Here is a 23579-nt window from a genome sequence, read left to right on the forward strand (position 1 = left end):
ACAGACCTGCCAATTGTTAGTGGAGTGTTAGTCACTGATTTTCAGTTTCAAAATGTGGTTTATTTTGACTTAGTTTTGTAAATGGTTGTTCTCACTGATTGTTATTCAAATCACAGTTAATTACTCAAACAGCAATTAGTTCTGCGCTGTTTTACCCTAGTAACTCAAACCCACTAATAACCAGTTGTTTATTCTTTTGCCAGGGAAAAACGAGTGTCCAAAAAAGCACATATGAACCAGTATGGAATGAGCAAATCATATTTACTGAAATGTTTCCACCCCTCTGCACACGAATTAAAATCCAGATCCGAGATTGCGACAAAGTGAATGAAGTTGCTATAGGAACGCATTTTGTTGACCTGAGAAAGATTTCAAATGATGGAGACAAAGGTAATCCAGTGCTTTACATCTGACCATTTCTTTTGATTGTCCTGCAACAGAATCCAAAAGGCATGTTTCCGAAATTCTTTACAACCTCCTCCATTAGAATTTGTCAATCTCTTCTACGGTGTTGGACGTACCATTAACATGCGGTGTCCCCTTTACAGGGTTCCTGCCCACCTTTGGTCCTTCCTGGGTGAATATGTATGGGTCCACTCGTAACTACACCCTAATGGATGAACATCAGGATTTAAACGAGGGTCTCGGTGAAGGTGTTTCCTTTAGAGCTCGCTTACTCATTTGCATCGGTATGGAAATCTTAGACACAGCCTCCCCGGAGGTAATGAGCTCCACTGATGTTCAAATGGAGTCAATACAACAGATATCAGATGTAAGTAGTACCATCTCTGGGAGCTGAGTGGGGATTTTAAAGTCATCCTATTTTCCCAGCTCATGCTGAAGAAATCAGTCACAAAATCCCGAGTGTGGAGACAGGCCATTCCACCCAAGTCCATACTGACTCTCCAAGCAACATCCCACTCAGACTCACCTACCCCCACTCTATCCCAGTAACCCTGCATTCCCCATGGCTAATCCACCTAACTTACACATCCCTGGACACTATGGGCAATTTCCCACGGCCAGTCCACCTAACCTGCACATTTTTGGACTGTGGGGGGAAACCCATCCAGATTCAGGGGGTAAGTCTGTGTGGAGTTTGTGTGGAGTCTGTATGAGGCTGGAATTGAACCTGGGTCTCTGAAGCTGTGAGGCAGCAGTGCTAACCATTGATAGTTACCTTGTAAATATTACATTGTCACTTACTGCGATAATTGAACCCTGGAAAATACTATCTATTAAACGATTATACATCCCTTCCTAACAGCATTGTGAGTGTATATACATCCCAAGAATGACAATAGTTCAAGAAGGCAATCATCACCACTTTCTCAAGTTGCAAACAAACCTAGTCAGCATTCACCACGTCCTGTGATGTTTTGTCATATATATAGAAAGATTCTCCCTTTTCTAATTGGTAAAGATGTCACTCCATTTGAAAATAAGACGAATGCCTTCATTGAGACAGTGGAGAAGGATTTGTTCCATATTCCATAGTCTGTCCTTGTTCATACCAAGTCCCGTTCACTGACCATTCCTCTGCTCGTTGACTGAAGTAATTTCCCAGTTAAACAATGGTTGATTTTATAACTTTCAGTCATATTTTCAAACTCTCTCCAAGGAGTTTTGCCTTCCCTATCTCTTTAATCTCCTTCAGCATCTCTGATTTTTACTTGTCCCAAACTAGAGACTATATCCCTGGCTTTCCAAACATTAAGCCCTGAAATTCCATTCCTAAACCTCCCCAATTCTATTTTTGAATATGTTCTTTCAAATCCATATAGACTCAAAAACCCTTTAATTTAGATTATGGACATATACCTAATATCACCTTAATTGGCTCGGTGTCTAGTTTTGCTTTATAACTCTCCTGTGAAGCACCCTGGGCCTTTTATTATAGTTAAAAACAAATTACTGCGGATGCTGGAATCTGAAACCAAAAAAGAAAATGCTGGAAAATCTCAGCAAGTCTGGCAGCATCTGTAAGGAGAGAAAAGAGCTGACGTTTCGAGTCTAACTGACCCTTTGTCAGCTTTTCTCTTTTGCTTTTATTATAGGTGTTTGGTTGTACAATATTTGAGTATTGTTATAGCTTCTCATCTTGCATTCATCAGGACATTTCACAAGATTCTAGATTAGAGTGGTGCTGGAAAAGCACAGTAATTCAGGCAGAATCCGAGGAGCAGGAAAATCGACATTTTGGGCAAAAGCCCTTCATCAGGAATAGAGCACCACTCTAATCTAGAGTCTGGTTTCCAGAATCTGCAGTCCTTGTTTTTACCCATTTTTACAAGAATGGCAATTTAATAGTGAAACCAACATGTAGGGGAGGACAATGCTGATTGTTTGGCAAGTGGACTCTGATTGGTAGACTTTCAGTAAAATGCGTTTTTAAGAAATATATTTTGTTGTATTGAAAGCCATGCGTAAATACAAGTACTGCAGTTCTTGTTCTTCATATTTACATTAATTGTCCCTAAGTGAGCAATTCTGGCAAATGCTGTGGGAGATATGGGTTAAATCCCACCCCAGCAGCTGAGGGCATTTGTGTTCAGTTAATAAAGCTGGGCTATAAAACTAGGTTCAGTACCAGTGACAGTGAAACCATTGTTATTGTGGGGAATACGCACTGTTCACTAACATTCTTCCCTTCCCTCAGAGAAAGGAATCTGTCGACCTTATACTGTCTGGCCTGCATCTAACTCCAAAGTCACAGCTGTACAGTTAACTCTTACTGCCCTCTGTCATGGCCCTAACAAGCCATTCACTTCAATGGCACTTAGGGATAGAGAGAAAATGCTAAGCTCATTGGTGATGCTCATATCCCTCAAAGAATACATTTTTAAAAATAATAGCATCATCAAAAAGATTTCCTACCATTGTGCTTATTCTGCAGCTTAACATAAGTGGATAAGTATTAATCTAGTTGTGAAAACATCTTTTCAGTGCAACTAACAGTGCTCTAAATTTGGCATCAGTGTTTTTCTCAAAGTGGTTCACAGTTATCATTCCCAGATGAATGACAAGTTCCCTCCATAATAGACTATTGTGTTTGCAATTTGCGTCCTTACATCTGAGGGCTGAAGATACATAGCAGCTATTTGTTACTAAAAGGTTAGAGACTAAAAAGGAGTTATATTCAAATTGTTCATTATGAAAACCCAATGTAAATACCCCAGGAAAAGCTGCTAATCTTATTGTGAACACTTTATGAAATGATGTGCTAGATAAATGGTCAAATACAGACAATTTGAGAAACTTCGTTCTGGATTAGTGGGGCTGGAAGAGCACAGCAGTTCAGGCAGCATCTGAGGAGCAGCAAAATCGGCATTTCAGGCAAAAGCCCTTCATCAGAAATACAGGCAGAGAGCCTGAAGGGTGGAGAGATAAGTGAGAGGAGGGTGGTTGAGAAACTTGTTGACACCAGTTAGAGCCTTGCTAACCACACCGACCCGGGGTCCCCTGACAGACTCTCTGAGGTTCAGACATCTCACCTTGAGGGGTGTCTGTGTCCCACTATTCGGCACATTTGCTCAGATTTCAGAAACTGCTTGACAAAAACAGAAATTGCCGGAAAAGCTCAGCAGGTCTTGCAGCATCTGTGGAGAGAATTCAGAGTTAATGATTCGGGTTCAGTGACCCTTCCTCAGGACACTTCCCTCCTTCAGGAAGGATCTGTTTTGTCAGATTAGTCAGTTTTGCATTTACCTGAAAAACCCAAATCAAATACTTGGAAGGCAATATAACTCCTAAATAGTGTTATCATGTTTTAATTTTTAATCTCAGCTTGCTACAGGGAAGTTGGAAGAGTTCTTTCTCTTTGGCGCCTTCCTGGAATCAACAATGCTTGACAGGAGAATTGGAGATAAACCAGTCAATTTTGAAGTTACGATCGGTGAGTGTGGTGTAAGTAATCCACTGCAGAGTGGAAAATAGTTTTTGTGGGATTGTGGATCTCTGATTTCAGTTGGTTAAAATTCGTGGATGAAAAATCCACTGTACAATGAGCAATTTCACACTCGCAGCATGCATAATACGTTCCGAAGTCAAAAATTTATTCTGACACTTTAACGTGAACGTCACTTTTACAGAGTTGTTCTGGTGCAGAGGAAGGCCATTCAGGTCATTATTCCTGCATTGGAAAATATTTGCGGCATACCCAAGGGCCACAGAAACATCATTATGATTCATTAGGGCCACACTCTGGTTTGCAAAGAAAACCAGAAATAATTCAGTTTTTTTGGAAACCAAATTTCTAAGCAGATGGAAACTATGGCTCAATTTGCTGGTGATACCTGAAGCAACATTCTACACTACCATGTCTCAGGACCCTGAGGAAGTGCCAACCTGCCACATACACCATGTTTCCCTAGATATCTGAACTTCAGTGGGTAGAATCTGCTGCCAGGGCCTGTTTCTAACATTAACCTCCGTGTGGAGAACTTGGGCTTGCTGCATTTAGCCCACCTTCCTAGCATTTCTAATCTCAGAGCAATAATTAAACAGAAAAATAGAAAAACAAACACAACCCCATCCCACATTAATCAGCATCTTCCTCCATCCTCCCACCCCTAACCACACTGCACCTGACCGTATGTTCGCCCCATCAGGGTCTCCTCCTGACGATGCTGAATCTCTCCCCTTATCATTGGAAATGTTCACTCCCCTCAACCCATCCCAACAACTTTTGAACTTTGCCTCAGAAGTCTGTGGGGGTGGGGACATTAAATATTTTTAAGGCAGAGATAAATAAGTTCTTGCTGGGCAACAGAGTCTAAAGCTTTTGGATTTTGTGGGGAATGGGGACTTCAAACCAAACCTTGCTGTCAATGTCTGAGTTGTACTCAGTCCTGTTCACCCTATGCTCACTAACCTATGGTGACTCCTGTTCAAGGAATGCATTGATTTTTAAATTCTCCTTCATGGTTTCAAATCCCTCCACTGTCTTGCACCTCCCGATCTCCACAGACTCCTCCACCCCCCACAACCCCTTGAAATACCTGTCCCACTCAAATTCCAGTGTCTTGTGCATTTCCAATTATAACTCCTGCATCAATGGTTGTGTGTTCATGTGCTAGGACTAAAGCTCTGGAATTTGCTCCTTACATCGTGGAGGTCTATATAATACCGTCCTCCTTTAAGATCTTTCTTAAAACAGTCCTCTTTAGCTAAGCATTTGGTCATCTGAATCTCTCCTTATGTGACTCAGAGTCACAAAGCCACAGGGTCATACAGCAAGGAAACAGACTCATTGATCCAAGCAGTGCATGCCCATCATAATCCCAAGCTAAACTACTCCCACCTGCCTGCTCCTCCCTCCAAACATTTTCAATTCATTTATCCATCTAAATGTCTTTTAAACCCTGTTTTAATGTTTCTACATGCACCACTTCCTCGAAAGTTCATTCCACATATGGACCACCCTCTGTGTAAAAAACGTTGCCTCTTATGTCTTTTGTAAATCGTTCTCCTTTCACCTTAAAATGTGCCCCCGGTCTTAAAGTCCCCGTCTTAGGGAAAAGACAACTACCATGAACTCTATCCATACTCACATTATTTTGTAAATTTCTATCAGGTCACCTCTCATCTTTCTACACTCTAGTGAAAGAAGTCCCAGCCTATCTGCCTTTCTTTATAACTCAAACCTTCCATATCTAGCAACATTCTGGTAAACCTGACTCAGTATAATTCCTAATTTCACAATGCATCAATGAACCGGGGAGCTTTCGTTACAGCTAATCGCTATGAGTTATCGTTATCATCTTAAGTTTCCCTTTCATCTGAGGCAAAGAAATATGATCACTCTGCTTCTCTCCAGGTAACTACGGAAACCAAATTGATGGAATAAGCAAGCCAGCTGTTCGCAAGAGAAAAGGGGGAGGGGACACTGACGAGGAGGAGTCCGAACTTCTCCAGAACTCAAGTGAAGATGAAGTCGATGATGATGGCGACCTGGAACCCATCTCCTGCACTCCACCAATGAAACCGGTTATAACTGACAGGTCTGTGCTCTTTATGTAATGAGTCAGTATTCAACTATTTGCTCCAGCACTCATTCACATAGAGAATCTCACAGACCAAATGCCCAGAGTGTTACTCAGATGTGGCTTTCTCTCTCTCCACCACCCTCTGCTGGTGCAATAAAGCTCTGAACAAGCACAACTGAGCAGGATTTGTACTCACTGGCTTCTGAATAGCAATTAAATCTTAATGTTAGAAGGAAGTCAAGATGAGAATTTGACTTCATATTGCTCAATTGTACTGGCTGAGAAATATGGCCAGCACAGAACGACTAGCCTTTCAAACCGTTTTCCAGGATTTTACCAAAATACAGTCCACAGATCGATCTCAAAAGTTCGCACACTGCTCAGTTTTTTGTAGCTGAAACTATTTATGCAAAACTGAGAATGTCATTGATCTAGGGGCCCTCTTGTGGCTCACTTGCAACATCCCAGGAGGCATGAGTTCAAACCTCACCTGCTCCAGAGGTGTGTAATAACATCTCTGAATAGGCCAATAACAAAAATAGGTTACTTTTTTTAAAATGTCACTAATCTATTAAATTATTGATCCACACATAGAAATGTTTTTCTATCTGACATTTCTCATGATTTGACGTAAGAAACCTTATGGCTGTATCAGTGTAAGAGCAATATAATTTAATTGGATTGAATAAAGGTGTTACATTGGAAGCTTTCCAATACACTGAGACTTTTTCAGAATCTCTTCCAAAATCTTCAAATTCCTGGAAGATTACAACCAGTGCATCCACTGTGTCTGCAGCTCCTTCCTTTAATAGCCAGGGTATATCCCATCAGATCCAGGGCAATCATCAGTCTTTAGCCCCGTTTGTTTCTCTAGCAATTTTTCTCCAGTGATATTTATTTTCCTCTGTTTGCCCCTTGATCATTTGAAACGCTACTGATATCATCTTCTGTGAACAAAATCAGAAGTCACACAACACCAGGTTATAGTCTAACTGGTTTATTTGGAAGTACACGTTTTCCGAGCACTGCTCCTTCATCAGGTGAAGTCATGAAAGCCTGTGATTTCAAATAAACCTGTTGGACTATAACCTGGTGTCATGTGACTTCTGATGCTGTCCACCCCAGTCCAACACCAGCACCTCCACAGCGTGGCATCTTCTGTGAAGGCTGATGCAGAGTATTTATCAGCTCCTCTGCCATTGCCTGGTCCCCCATTATTATTTCCCCAGCCTCACTCTCTAAATTGCCTGTGCTCATGGTGGCTTCTGTTTTACCTATAAATATAAATAAATTTTATTTTCTCCCCCTTTATTTTTTATTTGCTTTTCATGGTTTTTAAAACTTCCCCAAACCTCAAACTTACTCTTATCTTTGCCACGTCCTTTCTTTCAATTTGATGCAATCAGTTAGCTTTCCTGGTTGACTATGGTTGTCTAATCCCCTTCCTCAAATCCTTCTTCCTCCTCTTATTAACATTTACCTGTCTCCCAACATTCAGTAAATATTTGGCTATTTTATTTTATTCTGACTGAAGTGGATAACCTTACAGTGTGCTGCGCTGTATTCCACATTCCTGCCCATTCATTCACCTGCAACAATGCAGCCTGTTTTTATCCCTCTGTAGCTTCTCTGGTCCCTCTTCACTGCTTATTTATTTAAATAATCAACAAAGTTCAGCAAAATAAGCAATTTCAGAGTTCACCAAGACCAACACTGGTGATTCACATCAAAATTAAATTTCAAGTATCCCAGTCCATGAAAGAATATCTAGTCCTGTGCCCTGTTGTGTTATTTCTCATGTCAGAGCGGTGATATGCTTTGTAGGGATATAAGACCATAATGGTATAGGATCAGAATTAGGCATTTGACTGATATGATTCTCAGCCCTGTCCTCCTCCCTCCCTTCTGTAACCTTTGATCCCCTTACTAATCAAGACGCTATCTATCTCTGCTTTACAGACATTCACTGACTTGGCCTGCACAGCCCTCTGCAGCAACGAGTTCCACAGATCAACGACCCTCTTGCTGAAGAAATTCTTCCCCATCTCAGTTCCATAGGGTCATCTCTTCTGAGGCTGTGTGTTCTTATCCTAGTCTGTCCTACTACTGGATACATCTTCTCCATGTCCACTCTATCCAGGCCTCTCAGTATCCAATAAACTTCAATCAGATTCTCCTCATCTGTCTAAACTCCAATGAGTTCAGACCCAGAATCCTTTCCTGCTCATCATATGACAAGTCCTTCATCCCAAGGATCATTCTTGTAAACTTCCTCTGGACCGCCTCCACTGCCAGCATGTCTTTCCTTAGTCATGAGACCCAAAATTGCTTACAATATCCCAAATGTGGTCTGACCAGAGCCTTACACAGCCTTCGCCGTACATCTCTGCTCTTGTATTCTAGCCCTCTTGAAATGAATGTTAATTTTTAAAAAAACTTTATTCACTTCTGTGGGCCGCAGGTGTCACTGGCTGGGTCCAGCATTTATTGTCTGTCCCTAGTTGCCCCCTTGGGAAGATGGTGGTGAGCTGCCTTCTTGAACTGCTGCAGTATACCTGCTGTGGGTTGACCATTAGTGAGGGAATTCCAGGATTTTGACCCAGCCAAACTGAAGGACAGGCAATATATTTTCAAGTCAGGATGGTGAATGACTTGGAGGGGAATTTGAAGGTGGTGGTGTTCCCATGTAACTGCTGCGCTTGTCCTTCTAGATGGATGTAGTCATAGGTTTGGAAGGTGCTATCTAAGAGACTTTGGTGAATTTCTACAGTGCAGCTTGTAGATATTACACACTGCTGTTATTAAGCGTTGGTGATGGAGGGAGTGGATGCTTGTGGATGTAGTGCCAATCAAGCGAGCTGCTTTGTCCTGGATGGTGTAAAGCTTCTTGAGTGTTGTGGGGGCAGCACTGATCCAGGCAAGTGGGGAGTATTCCATCACACTCCTGACTTGTGCCTTGTAGATGGTGGACAGGCTTTGGGGAGTCAGGTGGTGTGTATTCCTAGCTTCTGACCTGTTCTTGTAGCCGCTGTGTTTATGTGCTGAATCCAGTTGAGCTTCTGATCAGTGATAACTCTCAAGATATTGACAGTGTGGGATGTAATGATGACAACACCGGTGAATGCCAAGGGATGGTGGTTAGATTGTCCCTTATTAATGATGTTGAGAGTGTGGTGCTAGAAAAGCACAGCAGGTCAGGCAGCATCCGAGGAGCAGGAGAAGCAATGTTTTGGGCAAAAGCTCTTCATCAGGAATGAGGCTGTGAGCCGAGGGGGTGGAGAGATAAATGGGTGCGGGGGGGGCTGGGGAGAAGGTAGCTGAGCATGCGATAGGTTGATGGAGGTGGGTGTAATGGTGAAAGCGTGAGAGAGGAGTGTGGAGTGGATAGGTGGGAAGGAATATGGACAGGTAAGACAGTTCAAGAGGACTGACCTCCAACAACCACGACCATCTTCCTACGTGTTAGGTATGACTCCAACCACTGGAGAGTTTGCCCCCAGATTCCCACTGATTCCAGTTTTGCCCGGGCTCCTAGATGCCACACTTAGTCAAATGCAGCCTTGATGCCAAGGGCTGTCACTCTCTCCTCCCCTCTGGAATCCAGCTCTTTTGTCCATGTTTGAACCAAGGCTGTAATGAGGTCAGGAGCTGATGGACTCTGGTAGAACCCAAACTGGGCATCAATGAGCAGATTATTGCTGAGCAGGTGCTGCTTGATAGCACGGTTGATGACCCCTTCCATCACTTTACTGACGATCAAGAGCAGAATGGTGAGACGGTAATTGGCTGGGTTGGATTTGTCCTGCTTTTTTCATGTAAAAACATAGTTTGGATGATTTTTCACATTGGTGGGTAGATGCCAGTGTTGTAACTGCACTGGAACAGCTTGGCTAGGGGGGGGCGGCAAGTTCTGGAGCACAAATCTTCAATACTGTTGCCAGAATGCTGTATTTACCTTCCTAATTGCCAACTGAACTACCTGTTAACTTTAAGAGAATCCTGAACTAGGACTCCCAAGTCCTTTTGAGCCTCAGATTTCTTCCCCCATTTAGAAAGTAGACTACTAATTTTCTCTGCTCTTCCTACCAAAGTGCATAACCTTGTACTTTCCCACGTTGTATTCCATCTGCCACTTCTTTGCCCATTCTCCCAGCCCATCCAAGTCCTTCTGCAACCGCCTCACTTCCTCAACACTACCTGACCCTCCATCTATCTCTGTGTCATCTTCAAACCTACAAACAATGGTTTCAGTTCCTTCACCCAGATCATTACTGTATGATGTAAATATTGTGATCCTCTGAGGAACTCGACTCCCAAGCTGCCATTCTGAGAATGATCCCTTTATCCCCACTCTCTGCCTTCTGCCAGTCAGCCAATCCTCTCTCCGTACCAGGGCCTTGCCCCTTACACCGTGGGCTTTTATCTTATTTCACAGCCTCCTGTGTAGCACCTTGTCAAAGGCCTTCTGGAAATCTGAATCGATCACATAAACAAATAGACATACTCATGATGCCATCACTGTATCATGGCATGTGACCTCATGGTATAAAGCTTTCCATCTCCATCATATTGAGTTTTGTCCTCTTGGAGCCTGGCACATTGAGGGGAACATACCATAGTACATCTGAATCATTTAGCTTGAACCCAGCCATGCAAGTGCCTGTGATTGAAATGAACAAATGTAGCTCTCAGACTGTGTAATAACAGTTTGTTGCATTCCTCATTCCTGCATGATCTGTGTCTTGTCCTTGTGTTATGAGCCACCTTCAGTGTGACAGCATGACGGGAACAGAACATCCGAATATTATATCATTCTCACATCATAGTGGTACGTTCTATCATGGAGCCATGCCGTTATGGTGCCAATCAGACAGCAACAAACAGAGGGTACAATACTGGAGATACTGAGGGTACAATGCCGTTTGTCCATGTGTCTTGTCAATTATTTTTAATACGAAATAAGATAGTTCAGCCTGAGGAAGTAAACCTGCCCTAAGCACAGTGAATAATATTGCTGAAGATGTGAGTGATGGGATTAGTTTTGGGTCATAGGAAGTATTTTTCAATTGGGAATGCTGCAGCAGAAAGCAGTATCCATTAGAGTAAAGATCTGTTGGTTTGACTTCTTTATTTCCAGAAACTACTTTCACTTGCCATACTTTGAAAAGAAGCCATGCACCTACATCAAAAGCTGGTGGCAAGACCAGCGAAGACGTCTCTACAATGCAAACATCATGGACAAAATTGCAGACAAGCTGGTTAGCATTCCAATATCATTTTGTTTTCTCCTCAGGGGCTTGATCTGAAAACAGTCGCGCACGGTCTGGTATTTGCCAGATGAGTGATCCAGTAATTGGTTGTGGTTTATGACCTAATTCACAGATAGTGAGTCAAATGGCATCTTTCTGTGCCATATATCATTCTGATCCACTGTTCATCAAAATATTTGTAGGGTGAAATGTTTAAAAATACTGCTGGCGAAAGATGAAGATGGAGCATGGTGCCAACTACTTTATGTACAAAGAGTGGATGATTCGTTTGATAATAGGCCATCTCAGTTTTAGATAATAAGCCTTTCCTCATTCCTGATGAAGTGCTCTGGCCCGAAACATCAAATTTCCTGTTCCTTGGATGCTGCCTGACCTGCTGTGCTTTTCCAGCAACACATTTTCAGCTCTGATCTCCAACATCTGCAGACCTCACTTTCTCCTCGAACATGTCTATAAGGTCCCATCGCAACCTTCACTGCTTCAAAGAAAGTAGTTGCAGCCTTTCCAATCTTTCCTCAGAGTTCAGAATTTCAGGCCAGGCAGTAATCCTGGTGAATCTCCTCTCTACCCTCTCCAGTGCAATCACATCCTTCCTACAGTGTGGTGACTGGAACTGTCACAGTAATCCATTCATCACCTAACCATAGCTTTATACAATTCCAACATAATCTCCTGCCTTTGGTATTCTGTGCCTCAACTATTAAAGGCAGGTACCCATTATCCCATCTTAGCTACTTTATCTATCTGCTCAGCTACCTTCAGAGATCCACAGGAAATCACAGCAATGTTCCTCTAATCTTCAGTACTATCCAAGGACCTACCATTTATTGTGTATCCCCTTTCCTTGTTAGTCCTCCTCATGAGCACTTTTCCATATTGAACTCCATTTGCATTGCTTTGCCCACCTAATCAATCCATCAATATCCTCCTGCAGTTTCTAACTATCCTCCTCATCATTTACCATCTGGCCTATTTTTGTGTCATCCACAAACTTCTTGTACATAGCCCCAAGTTTACATCCAAATCACTAACGTACATCACAAACAGCAAGGGCCCCAGTTCCAAACTCTCCAGAATCCTGCAGGCTTCCAGAGAAACCTTACTGTAATATCGCCCTCTGTTTCCTGCCTCTCAGTCAGTTTTGGATCCACAATATCACTTTGTCTTAGTCCCATGGGCTCTTCCTTCCATGATTAGACTTACAGTGTGGAAACAGGCCCTTCCATGAGTATTCTGCCTTTGGGGATCTAATCAAACGCCTTGCGAAAGTGCACTGAGATCACTTCAAATGTATTACCCTTGTCAAGAATTCTGATTACATAGAGGTGTATAGCATAGGAACAGACCCTTTGGGCTATTTCATCCATTCTTCAAAAAACTTCAATCAAATTTGTCAAACACAGCTTTACCTTAACAAATCTATGTTAACTATCTCTGATTGTCTCTCCAAGTGCAGGTATATTCTGTCCCTCAGAATTCTTTCCAATAATTTGCCCACCACTGAGGTTAGACTGACTGGTCTATAGCTTCTTTGTCTAACACTTGCTGCTTTTTTTAATAAGGAGACGACGTTAGCAGTCCTCCAGGCCAGCAGATTTCTCCACTCCACTGCTAAACCAACCATACATCCTCTCTTTCTCTCTCTTTCTCTTTTACTCTCTCTGTCTTTCGTTCTCCTTTCGCTCTCTTTTCTCTCTCTCTCTCTCTCCTACCCTCTCTTACCCTCTTTCTCTCTCTCTTTTCTCTCTCTTTTTTTCTCTCTCTCTCTCAGTCTCTCTCACTCTCCTCTCTTCTATGGTGCATAAGGAATCTAGTCTTTCCCTAAGTATTCTCTTGCTCTTTACTTACTTACAACTCCTTTCAGTTTTCCTTTAATGCTACGTGCAGATATTTTCTCATGCATTCTCTTAGCTTCTCTAATTTCCTTTTTAAGATCCTTCCTGCACTATTTATGCTCCTTTAGGGACACTGTCACACTGAGTCCTCAATATCTTCCACAAGCTTCTCTTAACCTTTATATCCCTCAATATTCAGGGTTATCCAGTACTTGGTGCCACATTTTGCCTTTAAAGGAACATATAGACTTTGTACTCTCCTTCTTGGAGTGCCTCCTCCCGCCCTGACGCAGGTTTATCTGTAAATAGCTGCTTCCAGTTCACGTGGCCAAATCTTGTCTTAGAAAAACTAGTCTTTCCACAGTTTAGAACATTTATTCCTGGCCTCCTCTTATCCTTTCTAGAATTATCCTTCTAACTGAGTCATGGTATCTATCTCCAAAATGCTCCCGTACTGATACATGTTTCATCTGCGGAGGCTCCTTTCGGGATATCAGCCCCAGCACATTCTGGCTAAAGTGTTCTCCTGGATGCAATTGAGGAAGTTTGTTCACTCCCTACCTTGCAGACTAAACAATCCAAGTTGAGATTGTATCATCAAAATCCTTGAACATTACTGCCTTATTATTCTTACAATTCTCTGAAATTTGATGACATCTTTTTCCTCTCTCTCTCTGTTCCTCTTTCTCTTGCTCTCTGTTTGTTTGGGGACCTATAATACACATAAACAGTGTGCTTGCTCCATTGTGAGTTATTTACCTCCCCATACGGCATCTTTTAACGATCCTTGCAAAGTAGCATCCCTTCTCATGACTGTTTTTGCAACACCGCCTCTTCTATTTCCCTCTATGTTTCATTTGAATTCTCCATAACCATATTCCTCAAGCTCCATATTCCATCCAGCCTTCTAAACTCACTTTCTAACCTCGGTGATGTTTCCTCGGCTTTCCAGTAGAACCTACCAGTGTTTCAACTTTGAACTCCAGCTCAGCTTCCCTCCCCTTGACAATTTCCCCTGCCAATCTAGTTCAAAAGTACCCCACCAGCATTAGTAACCCTCCCTGCAATGATGTTGTACCTGTTCAGATGTCCAATTTGAACAGATCCTTCCTGGCCCAGAAATGGTCCTAGTGTCTCAGGAATCTAAAGGCTCTCCCTCTTGCACCAACACTGCAGCCAATATGATATTCAGCTGTTACCATCCTCACTACTGCATATCTTCAGGAGTAATGTGGAGATTGCTACCTTGTCAAGTCTTTGCTGCCTAACTCCCTGAAGTCTGGTTGCAGGATTTCATTTCTCTTTCTGCCTTCATCATTGGTACCAACATGGACCACAATCTGTGGCCATTCACCCTCCCCATTCAGAATGCCCTGCTGTCATGTCATGACATTCTTGTCCTTGGCACTGCCAGGCAACAAACAATCCTGGAGTCACATCAATAGCCACAAAAACTTCTGCCTACTGCCCTCACTAACAAATCCCCTACCACCAATGGCCATTCACATTTCTTCCTCCTCATGTGAACCACCCACAATGCTCTGGCACTGCCAGGGAACAGTCACTCTCACCATTTTCAAAAACTGAGAAATGATTTACAAGGAAGATACACTCAGGAGAATTCCTTTAATCCATGCCTGGTACCCTCCGTCTAGTTGGACTATAACCTGTTGCTGTGTGACTTCTGACTTTGTTCATCCCAGTCCAACTCCGGTACCTCCCCATCATTACTCTCTGCATAATGACTTTTTTGCTTTTATTTGCATTTTTATTTGAGAAAAATAAGTGAATGGTAGATATAGCCAGTGACGACACTGTGTGTAATATCTCAGGTGTATTCAAATCACTCCTGCAGTATGTGTGCACTGAGAGTTTTGGCTGGCTGTAGCAATTTGGAACACGCAGTTTCTGCTTTGAAGCCACAACAAAGGCAATTATAGTTTTGGAAGGCAGTTTACTCTGAGGGTTTGTTGTACCATAAAGGAGTTTGAGTGTTGGACATTCGTTGTTCCAATACACAGGATAAATACAAAATAGTTTTAATGAGCTTGTTCAGAAGTGTAATGACACACCTGTACAGTAGATGGGACTTGAATCAGGACCTTCTGGCCCAAAGGTAAGTGTACTACCACTGCACTGCAAGACCCTATATCCAATGTATCCGACATATACCTCATAGTGTTCAGACTGCAGTTTGTTCTCCTGAGGTCCCCAGTGCCCAGGTGTGGATTTCAGCCTTGGCTGGTCATCACAGACTGCCTGCCTTCACATAGCGCCTGGTGTAAAAACAATGACTGCAGATGCTGGAAACCAGATTCTGGATCAGTGGTGCTGGAAGAGCACAGCAGTTCAGGTAGCATCCAACGAGCAGCGAAACCGATGTTTCGGGCAAAAGCCCTTCATCAGGAATACATCACATAGTGCCTAGTGTAAAAACAATGACTGCAGATGCTGGAAACCAGAGTCTAGATTAGAGTGGTGCTGGAAAAGCACAGCAGTTCAGGCAGCATCTGAGGAGCAGGAAAATCGACGTTTCGGGCAAAAGCCCTTTGTCAGGAATACATCGTGCCTAGTGGCTAAACGAAGACCAACATTTAATGAATTTCCACTGAATATGCTTAATGTAAGGTGCTAAAAGAAGAAAAAAAATGGCCATTCTGCTATAAGGTGTGAATCTGCTGTACTGTGATTGATGAATTGGGGACACTGTTTCTAAAACACAAACCTTTAAGCCGTATGTTGGCTGTAACATGATTACATCACCAACACTTTAAGCACTGTTTCTAAAACACCGTTTTTCTATCATGTGGGGTTGCACAAGAATGCAACAATCACGTTATAGAGGAACTACCTGTAGATACAATAGGGAAAGAGTAAGTTAATTTTAAAGGAATAATATAATATTTTCAAGTACGCTGATGACACAAATCAGGTAGGATTGAGAATAGTCAGTAGGGTGTAAAGCAGATTTTAAGGAGATTTCGACAGGTTGATGACTGGTAAATACATTGAAATAAAAAAACAAAAAACACTTTGGATATTGAAAATCAGAAACAAAAACAGAAACTGCTGGAAAAGCTCAGCAGGTCTGGCAGCATCTGTGGAGAGAAATCAGAGTTAATGTTTCAGGTTGGGTGACCCTTCCTCAGTCGAGTAAGGGTAAGTGTTAGTTATCCACTTCAGTCAGACAGCCACAATGGTGGAGTATTATTTCAATAGTGATAAACTGGGAAAGGCTGATGTATAAAAGGAGCTGGGTCACCAGTCCCTGAAAGCAAAGTTAAAAATCACACAACACCAGGTTATAGTCCAACAGGTTTATTTGGAAGCATTAGTTTTCAGAGCCCTGCTCTTTCATCAGGTGGTTGTGGAGTGTAAGATCATAAGCCTTTGTGTGAGTTTTAACTTTGTACTCCCCAGTCCAACACCAGTATCTCCAAACCTTAAAGCAGGTGCAACACCCAGCTGGAGGATCAATGGTATATTGGCCTTCCTTCCCATTTTCAAACAGGTTCTGCAGCTCAGTGCTACACTGTGGGTTTACTGCACCTTTCATTAGAATGCTGCTGTCACTGTGCACACTAGATCCTTCTCACAGAGCTCCTTGCATTCTCCCTCATCGCTCACAGTGGAATGATCATGGTCATGCCTTGCCTTTTTACACATTTTCCCCTCAGTCAGAACTTACTGATGATCTGCCTTTTAGCACTGACACTAATCTAGTCAGCTGTCATGGTTGCCAGCAGAGCTCCGTCTAGGGGTTGGGCATATTGGGATGGTACCATGCCATGTTGATCTCTCACCTGTCTATGTGCCAGCGGTGTACCCGGCAAACACATTGCACATGCTTCAACCAAATGGCCGTATCTCAAAGCTGAGAGGAAAGCGAGGATTGCAGATACTGGAGATCAGGGTCGAAAAGTGTGGCACTGGAAAAGCACAGCAGTTCAGGCAGCATCCAAGAAGCAGGAATGAAGGGCGTATGCCCGAAACATTGATTCTCCTGCTCCTTGGATGCTGCCTGACCTGCTGCGCTTTTCCAGTGTCTCAAAGCCTAGTCAGGTCAAGGGACACAGCTTTCAGTTGTGGGGTCCTGGAACAGTAAGTCAGTGGCAGCATCTGCTATCAGTCCAGGGCCTTGGACACAGTCAGTTAGGTCATTTGGGACATCAGGGCCTGGCGTCCATCTTGTTACAGTCTGGAGAATGGGCTGTGGTCAGTCCTGCAATCCCAGTGTAACCAGTCCAGGGAGTAATGGTAAATCTGTTGGGGAGCTGAACAGAGATCAATTAAATGCATGCCTGAAGCTAACACTAGGAGGTCAAAAAAAAATCTGCAGTGGGCAGAATGACCAAATTAGTGTCAACTGACATTTACAATCAGTGAATCCCACACTAGGCTGACTGGCAGGTGAGGCCGACAGTGGGCAGACTGGGAAAAGAAGCCAATCTGAAGGGTATTCACCAATGGCTGTCCTCCTGCTCTTCACACAGTTCTCCCCAAATTTCCTGCAAACTTTTTGTTAAAAGATGACAGTAATGCCTTTAGACTGAGGCCACAGTTACTGCAGCCTTGCACATTGCCCTGTAGGTCAATCATTTGCTTGGAGACACCATGAATGTCACAGGAAGATGAAACGTACACCCCATAACCGAGATTTTCATGCCTCCAAAGTTTTCAGAATGTGAGATTTAAAAGTGACAGTTGAAACCAAATTCCACCCCCAGCCACATACACACAGACAAACATGTACACACAGACACATAGACACAGACAGACACACAGACACAGACACACACACACATTTTGAAAGGTCACATTAAATGCCCATGCTCCCAAACTCATAATCCCCCCACATCTCACCTCCAATCCTGCACAATCCTCCAAGTCAATTCAATGCCCTACTCATCCCCAATGGTTCCACATACCATCCTGTGCTAACTCCTGCCACTTCTCTGTCAAAGTACACATTCCATATGGAATTGATGAACCATACAGTAAAGGTGATATTGCTTTAAAAACTCCCATTTATAATCACCTTTCAGAAACAGCTGTTGCTCCAATTCAGAAACTGTCAACAAAGCAGATCTCCAAAGCATCAATCACAGAATCTGGAAGCACATGACATCACTTTCTAATAAAACAAAGAACAGCAGTCCAGGAAACCTGAAACAAAAACAGAATTTTCTGGAGAAACTCACCAGGTCTACCAGCAGAGGTTAATGTTTTGGGTCCTGTTTTGATGAAGGATCACTGGACCCAGAATGTTGATTACAGTTTCTTTCCACAGATGTTGCTAGACTTGCTGAGTTTCTCAACAGTTTTTACATTTCCTAATTAGCCTGTGCAGTGATGTTATTATAAAGCCCTGGAGTAGCTGGGTATTAAACCCAAGCTAAAAAAAAATTCCCAACTCCAATGACCCATCCCAAAGACAAACATCTGCCCCATTGTATTCCCATATAATTAAAGTTATATCCAGTGTAGGTGTCGTAAAGGAATGCCATCTAGCCATCCCGGTTTTGTGTGGTGTTTTTTCAAGGGTAATTGATACATTAAAACATTCTTAAGAATTTTTTCAACCATGTAGTTGTTCCTATTTTGGAGTTAGTCACCAGTGAAGTGTTGGATTCTGATAGAGTTAGCACAGTATTGCTTGTCTTGTTCTCTGTTACTGCTGCTATACTAATTAATATACTCCAATTGCTGCCAATAGGAGGAAGGCCTCAATGATGTTCAGGAGATCCTGAAGACCGAGAAACCCCACCCAGAGCGTCGGCTCCGAGGTGTCCTGGAGGAATTGAGCAGTGGCTGCACGTGGGTACAGCTGGAGATGAATAAGAACATAAGGAATAGTAGCAGGAGCAGACGATGTTGTCCCTCAAGCCTGCTTTGCCATTCAATCAGATCAGGGCTGCTCTTTGTGTACACTCTGCTTCACTGATCACCATAATTCTCAATTCCTTTACTGGTCAGAATCTATCAATGTTTGCCTTAAAAACTTTAATGGGGAAGCCTCAACTGCTTCACTGAGCAGGGAATTCCACATATTCACAATCCTCTGGGTGAACAAGTTCCTTCTTAATTCAGTCCTAGACCTGCTTCCCCTTACTTTGATGTCCCCTGGTGCTACTTCTCTGCACTACAGATTAGTTTAATAAACAGCAATAATGTTCATTGCTATAAAGATAGCTTTGCCTCTTTGTCAATTTGGTCAATCTGCCAATTCTGAATTCTTCTAAGATTTATCAGCAATAACAAAACTACTTGGTAAAATATTGAAGGACGGTTTTAGAAGTTTAATTTTGAAAATCTTTCAACCACCATCTGAAATAAGCAACATACTGTAATGCCTGTTCCAATTATAATTTAATTGCTCTTTGTTCCAATTATAATTTAACTTCTGTTTTATTTTTCAGCATTGTCTATGTTCATCCCAGGGTTATATTGTATTGAAAGTCAGCATTCCTCATTATCCGTACACCCGTACTACAGCCTTCATGTTAATCTGACTCAGCTGGTGGGGACAGAAGGCTTGGGTTTAGGTCAAAATCAGCATCAAGGGGTTAGTGCATTGTCACAGGTTTTGACCTTCTCTTGAAGTGTTAACCTGAGGTCAGGCCTCCTTGCTGCTGATGAATCCGACAGACCCCATGCCCCTGTTGGAGGGAGAGTGAGCAGTTTTCTTTATATCCTGCGGAATGCCTTCCTCCAGGAGGTTAATGCTGTTTATGGAATCATGAAGCGCTTTGAGTCACTGCTGATGCCTGCTGGGGTGTTTTATAAATGAGATTGACTGTGGATAATGTAACTTTATTGTTTATTGTTCATCCAAACCACTTGAAGAGAAATCCACTCTGTATCTGAACATTTTCTGTTCTCCCTACAGCCGTTTTGTGTCACTGGCAAATAAGGATCAGAATGCAGCAGGAAAGACAAAACTGGACAGGGAGAGGCTTAAATCCTGCATCAGAGAAATGGTATGTTCAATGTGCCTAATGTATTACTAATCATTTATAACAAGATACCTTAATGCGAAACTAAAGACATAGATTTTTTTTTTAAATTGCTTGAGATCCTCACGCAGTTTAATTAGATAATTCTGTGCAGAAATGGGGTCAGACTCAAGACCTGAATGCTCCTAATTTCTAGCTTGGGAAACAAGACCAAGATTCTGTCAAGATGTCACAACTCCAACACATTAGTCTTTTCATGGTCCTGACCAGTTCTGCATCCGCAGTGTTTGTTAACGTTATTCTGTGATTTTTACCTGACAAAGGAACAGCGTTCCGAAAGCTTGTGACTTCAAGTAAACCTGTTGGACTATAACCTGGTGTTGTGTGACTTCTGAGGTTTTCAGCACTTAGGTTTTTACGTTCATTTCATTCCGATTCTCACCTGAAACCAGCTGATTAAATGTAGCTGGGGCTAACTCATGCATTGTGAGAAATCCTGTGAATGTCTGTGATTTGCTGCTGATTTGTGGAACAGGCTTGGCTGGCACGGTGGCTCAGTGGTTAGCGCTGTAGCCTCACACCACCAGGGACCCCGGTTCAATCCCAGCCTTGGCAACTGTCTGTGTGGAGTTTGCACTGCCTCCCAGTGTCTGTATGGGTTTCCTCCAGGTGCTCCGGTTTCCTCCCACAGCACAAAGATGTGCAGGTTAGGTGGATTAACCATGCTAAATTGCTAGGAGAAAGTGAGGACTGAAGATGCTGGAGATCAGAGCTGAAAAATGTGTTGCTGGAAAAGCGCAGCAGGTCAGGCAGCATCCAAGGAACAGGAGAATCGACGTTTCAGGCATAAGCCCTTCTTCAGGAATGAGGAGGGTGTGCCAAGCAGGCTAAGATAAAAGGTAGGGAGGAGGGACTTGGGGGAGGGGCATTGGGAATGCGATAGATGGAAGGAGGTTAAGGTGAGGGTGATAGACCGGAGAGCGGGTGGGGGCAGAGAGGTCGGGAAGAAGATTGCAGGTCAAGAAGTCGGTGCTGAGTCCGAGGGTTGGGACTGAGATAAGGTGGGGGGAGGGGGAATGAGGAAACTGGAGAAATCTGCATTCAGCCCTTGTGGTTGGAGGGTTCCTAGACGGAAGATGAGGCGCTCTTCCTCCAGGTGTCTTGCTGCCATGGTCTGGCGATGGAGGAGGCCAGTCCATCTTCCGCAGTTACACTGGCACCAACCCCACCTTTTCCTCCGCTACATCGATGACTGTATCAGTGCTGCCTCATGCTCCCACAAGGAGGTTGAACAGTTCATCCACTTTACTAACACCTTCCACCCTGACCTCAAATTAACCTGGACCATCTCAGACTCCTCCCTCCCCTTCCTAGACCTTTCCATTTCTATCTTGGGCGACCAACTCAACACGGACATTTACTATAAACCGACCAACTCCCACAGCTACCTAGATTACACCTCCTCCCACCCTGCCCCCTATAAAAACACCATCTCATATTCCCAACTCCTTCGCCTCCGCTGCATCTGCTCCCAGGAGGACTAGTTCCAATACCGAACAGCCCAGATGGCCTCCTTCTTCAAAGACCGCAATTTCCCCAGACGTGATCGACGATGCTCTCCACCGCATCTCCTCCACTTCCCGCTCCTCCGCCCTTGAACCCCACCCCTCCAATCGCCACCAGGACAGAACCCCACTGGTCCTCACCTACCACCCCACCAACCTCCAGATACATCGTATCATTCTTCGTCATTTCCGCCACCTCCAAACAGACCCCACCACCAAAGATATATTTCCCTCCCCTCCCCTATCAGCGTTCTAGAAAGACCACTCCCTCCGCGACTCCCTCGTCAGATCGACACCCCCCCCCCCCCCACCAACCTAACTTCCATTCCCGTCACCTTCCCCGCAACCACAAGAAATGCAAAACTTGCGCCCACACCTCCCCCCTCACTTCCCTCCAAGGCCCAAGGGATCCTTCCATATCTGTCAGAAATTCACCTGCACCTCCACACACATCATTTACTGCATCCGCTGCACCCGATGTGGCCTCCTCTACATTGGGGAGGCAGGCCGCCTACTTGCGGAACGTTTCACCCTTCCACCTCCTCTAACCTAATAATAAGACCAATTGTGACTAGCGGGTAAGTGCTGCATTTTCCTTGTTTGTTTCTTTAGATTTAGTTGGTTTTTGTTGTTTTTTTTTAAGGAAAGCTTACTTTTAGAGGGATGGCAGTGCAGAGAGGGCAATGTTCCTCTTGCAACATGTATGAGGTGAGGGAAGCCATTAGCGTCCCTGCTGAGTACACTTGCAAGAAGTGCACCCATCTCCAGCTCCTCCAAACCCGTGTTAGGGAACTGGAGCTGGAGTTGGATGAACTGCGGATCATTCGGGAGGCAGAGGAGGTCATAGATCGGAGCTTTAGGCAAGTAGTTACTCCGAAAGTTCAAGATAGATGGGTGACAGTGAGGGGGAGTGGGAGGAGGAAGCCAGTGCAGGGACCCCCTGCGGTCATTCCCCTCAAGAACAAGTATACCGTTTTGGATACTTGTGGGGGGGATGACTTACCAGGGGCAAGCAACGAGGTTCAGGCCTCTGGCACGGAGCCTGGCCCCGTTGCTCAGAAGGGTAGGGTGGAGAAAGGTAGAGCAATAGTTCTTGGGGACTCGATAGTGAGGGGTACAGACAGACGGTTTTGTGGGGGCGACAGGGACTCACGTTTGGTATGTTGCCTCCCAGGTGCAAGGGTACGTGATGTCGCTGATCGTGTTTTCCGGGTCCTTAAGGGGGAGGGGGAGCAGCCCCAGATCGTGGTCCACGTTGGCACCAACGATATAGGTAGGAAGAAGGGTGAGGATGTCAGACAGGCTTACAGGGAGCTAGGTTGGAAGCTCAGAGTTAGAACAAACAGAGTTGTAGTCTCTGGTTTGTTACCCGTGCCACGTGATAGAGAGTCGAGGAATAGGGAGAGAGAGCAGTTAAATGCGTGGCTACAGGGATGGTGCAGGAGGGAGGGATTCCGGTTTCTGGACAACTGGGGTCCTTTCTGGGGAAGGTGGGACCTCTATAAAAAGGATGGTCTACACCTGAACCTGAGGGGCACCAGTGTCCTTGGGGGGAGGTTTGCTAGTGCTCTTTGGGAGGGTTTAAACTAACTCCGCGGGGGCATGGGAACCAGGACTGTAGCTTTAGGGTACAGGACCTTGAGTGTAGGGAGGTTAGGAATAATGCAGCGATCTCTGAGGAGGGTGCCTGTAACCAGAAAGGAGGATTGAAGTGTGTATACTTCAATGCCAGAAGTATAAGGAATAAGGTAGGTGAACTTGCAGCGTGGGTTGGTACCTGGGACTTCGATGTTGTGGCCATTACAGAGACGTGGGTAGAACAGGGACAAGAATGGCTGTTGCACGTTCCAGGGTTCAAATGTTTTAGTAGGATCAGACATGGGGGTAAAAAAGGGGGAGGCGTGGCATTACTTGTCAAAGACAGTATCACAGCAGTGGAATGGACGATGGAAGAGGACTTGCCATC

At 43.9% G+C, this 23579-nt stretch overlaps 1 protein-coding gene across 5 annotated transcripts in view; it reads left to right on the forward strand.

The window, feature by feature from the left end:
- otofa (otoferlin a) overlaps positions 1-23579 on the forward strand; it is a 446338-nt gene that overhangs the window by 312903 nt on the left and 109856 nt on the right. For all 5 annotated transcript variants that reach the window (XM_060853972.1, XM_060853981.1, XM_060854001.1 and 2 more), the window contains exons 15-21: positions 204-390; positions 549-772; positions 3787-3895; positions 5819-6002; positions 11125-11245; positions 18809-18909; positions 19982-20072. In XM_060853972.1, coding sequence (XP_060709955.1) covers positions 204-390; positions 549-772; positions 3787-3895; positions 5819-6002; positions 11125-11245; positions 18809-18909; positions 19982-20072 — 1017 coding nt within the window. The remainder of the gene's footprint in view (positions 1-203; positions 391-548; positions 773-3786; positions 3896-5818; positions 6003-11124; positions 11246-18808; positions 18910-19981; positions 20073-23579) is intronic.

This window comes from Hemiscyllium ocellatum, chromosome 3, assembly GCF_020745735.1.
Source record: "Hemiscyllium ocellatum isolate sHemOce1 chromosome 3, sHemOce1.pat.X.cur, whole genome shotgun sequence".
Classification (NCBI taxonomy): domain Eukaryota; kingdom Metazoa; phylum Chordata; class Chondrichthyes; order Orectolobiformes; family Hemiscylliidae; genus Hemiscyllium; species Hemiscyllium ocellatum.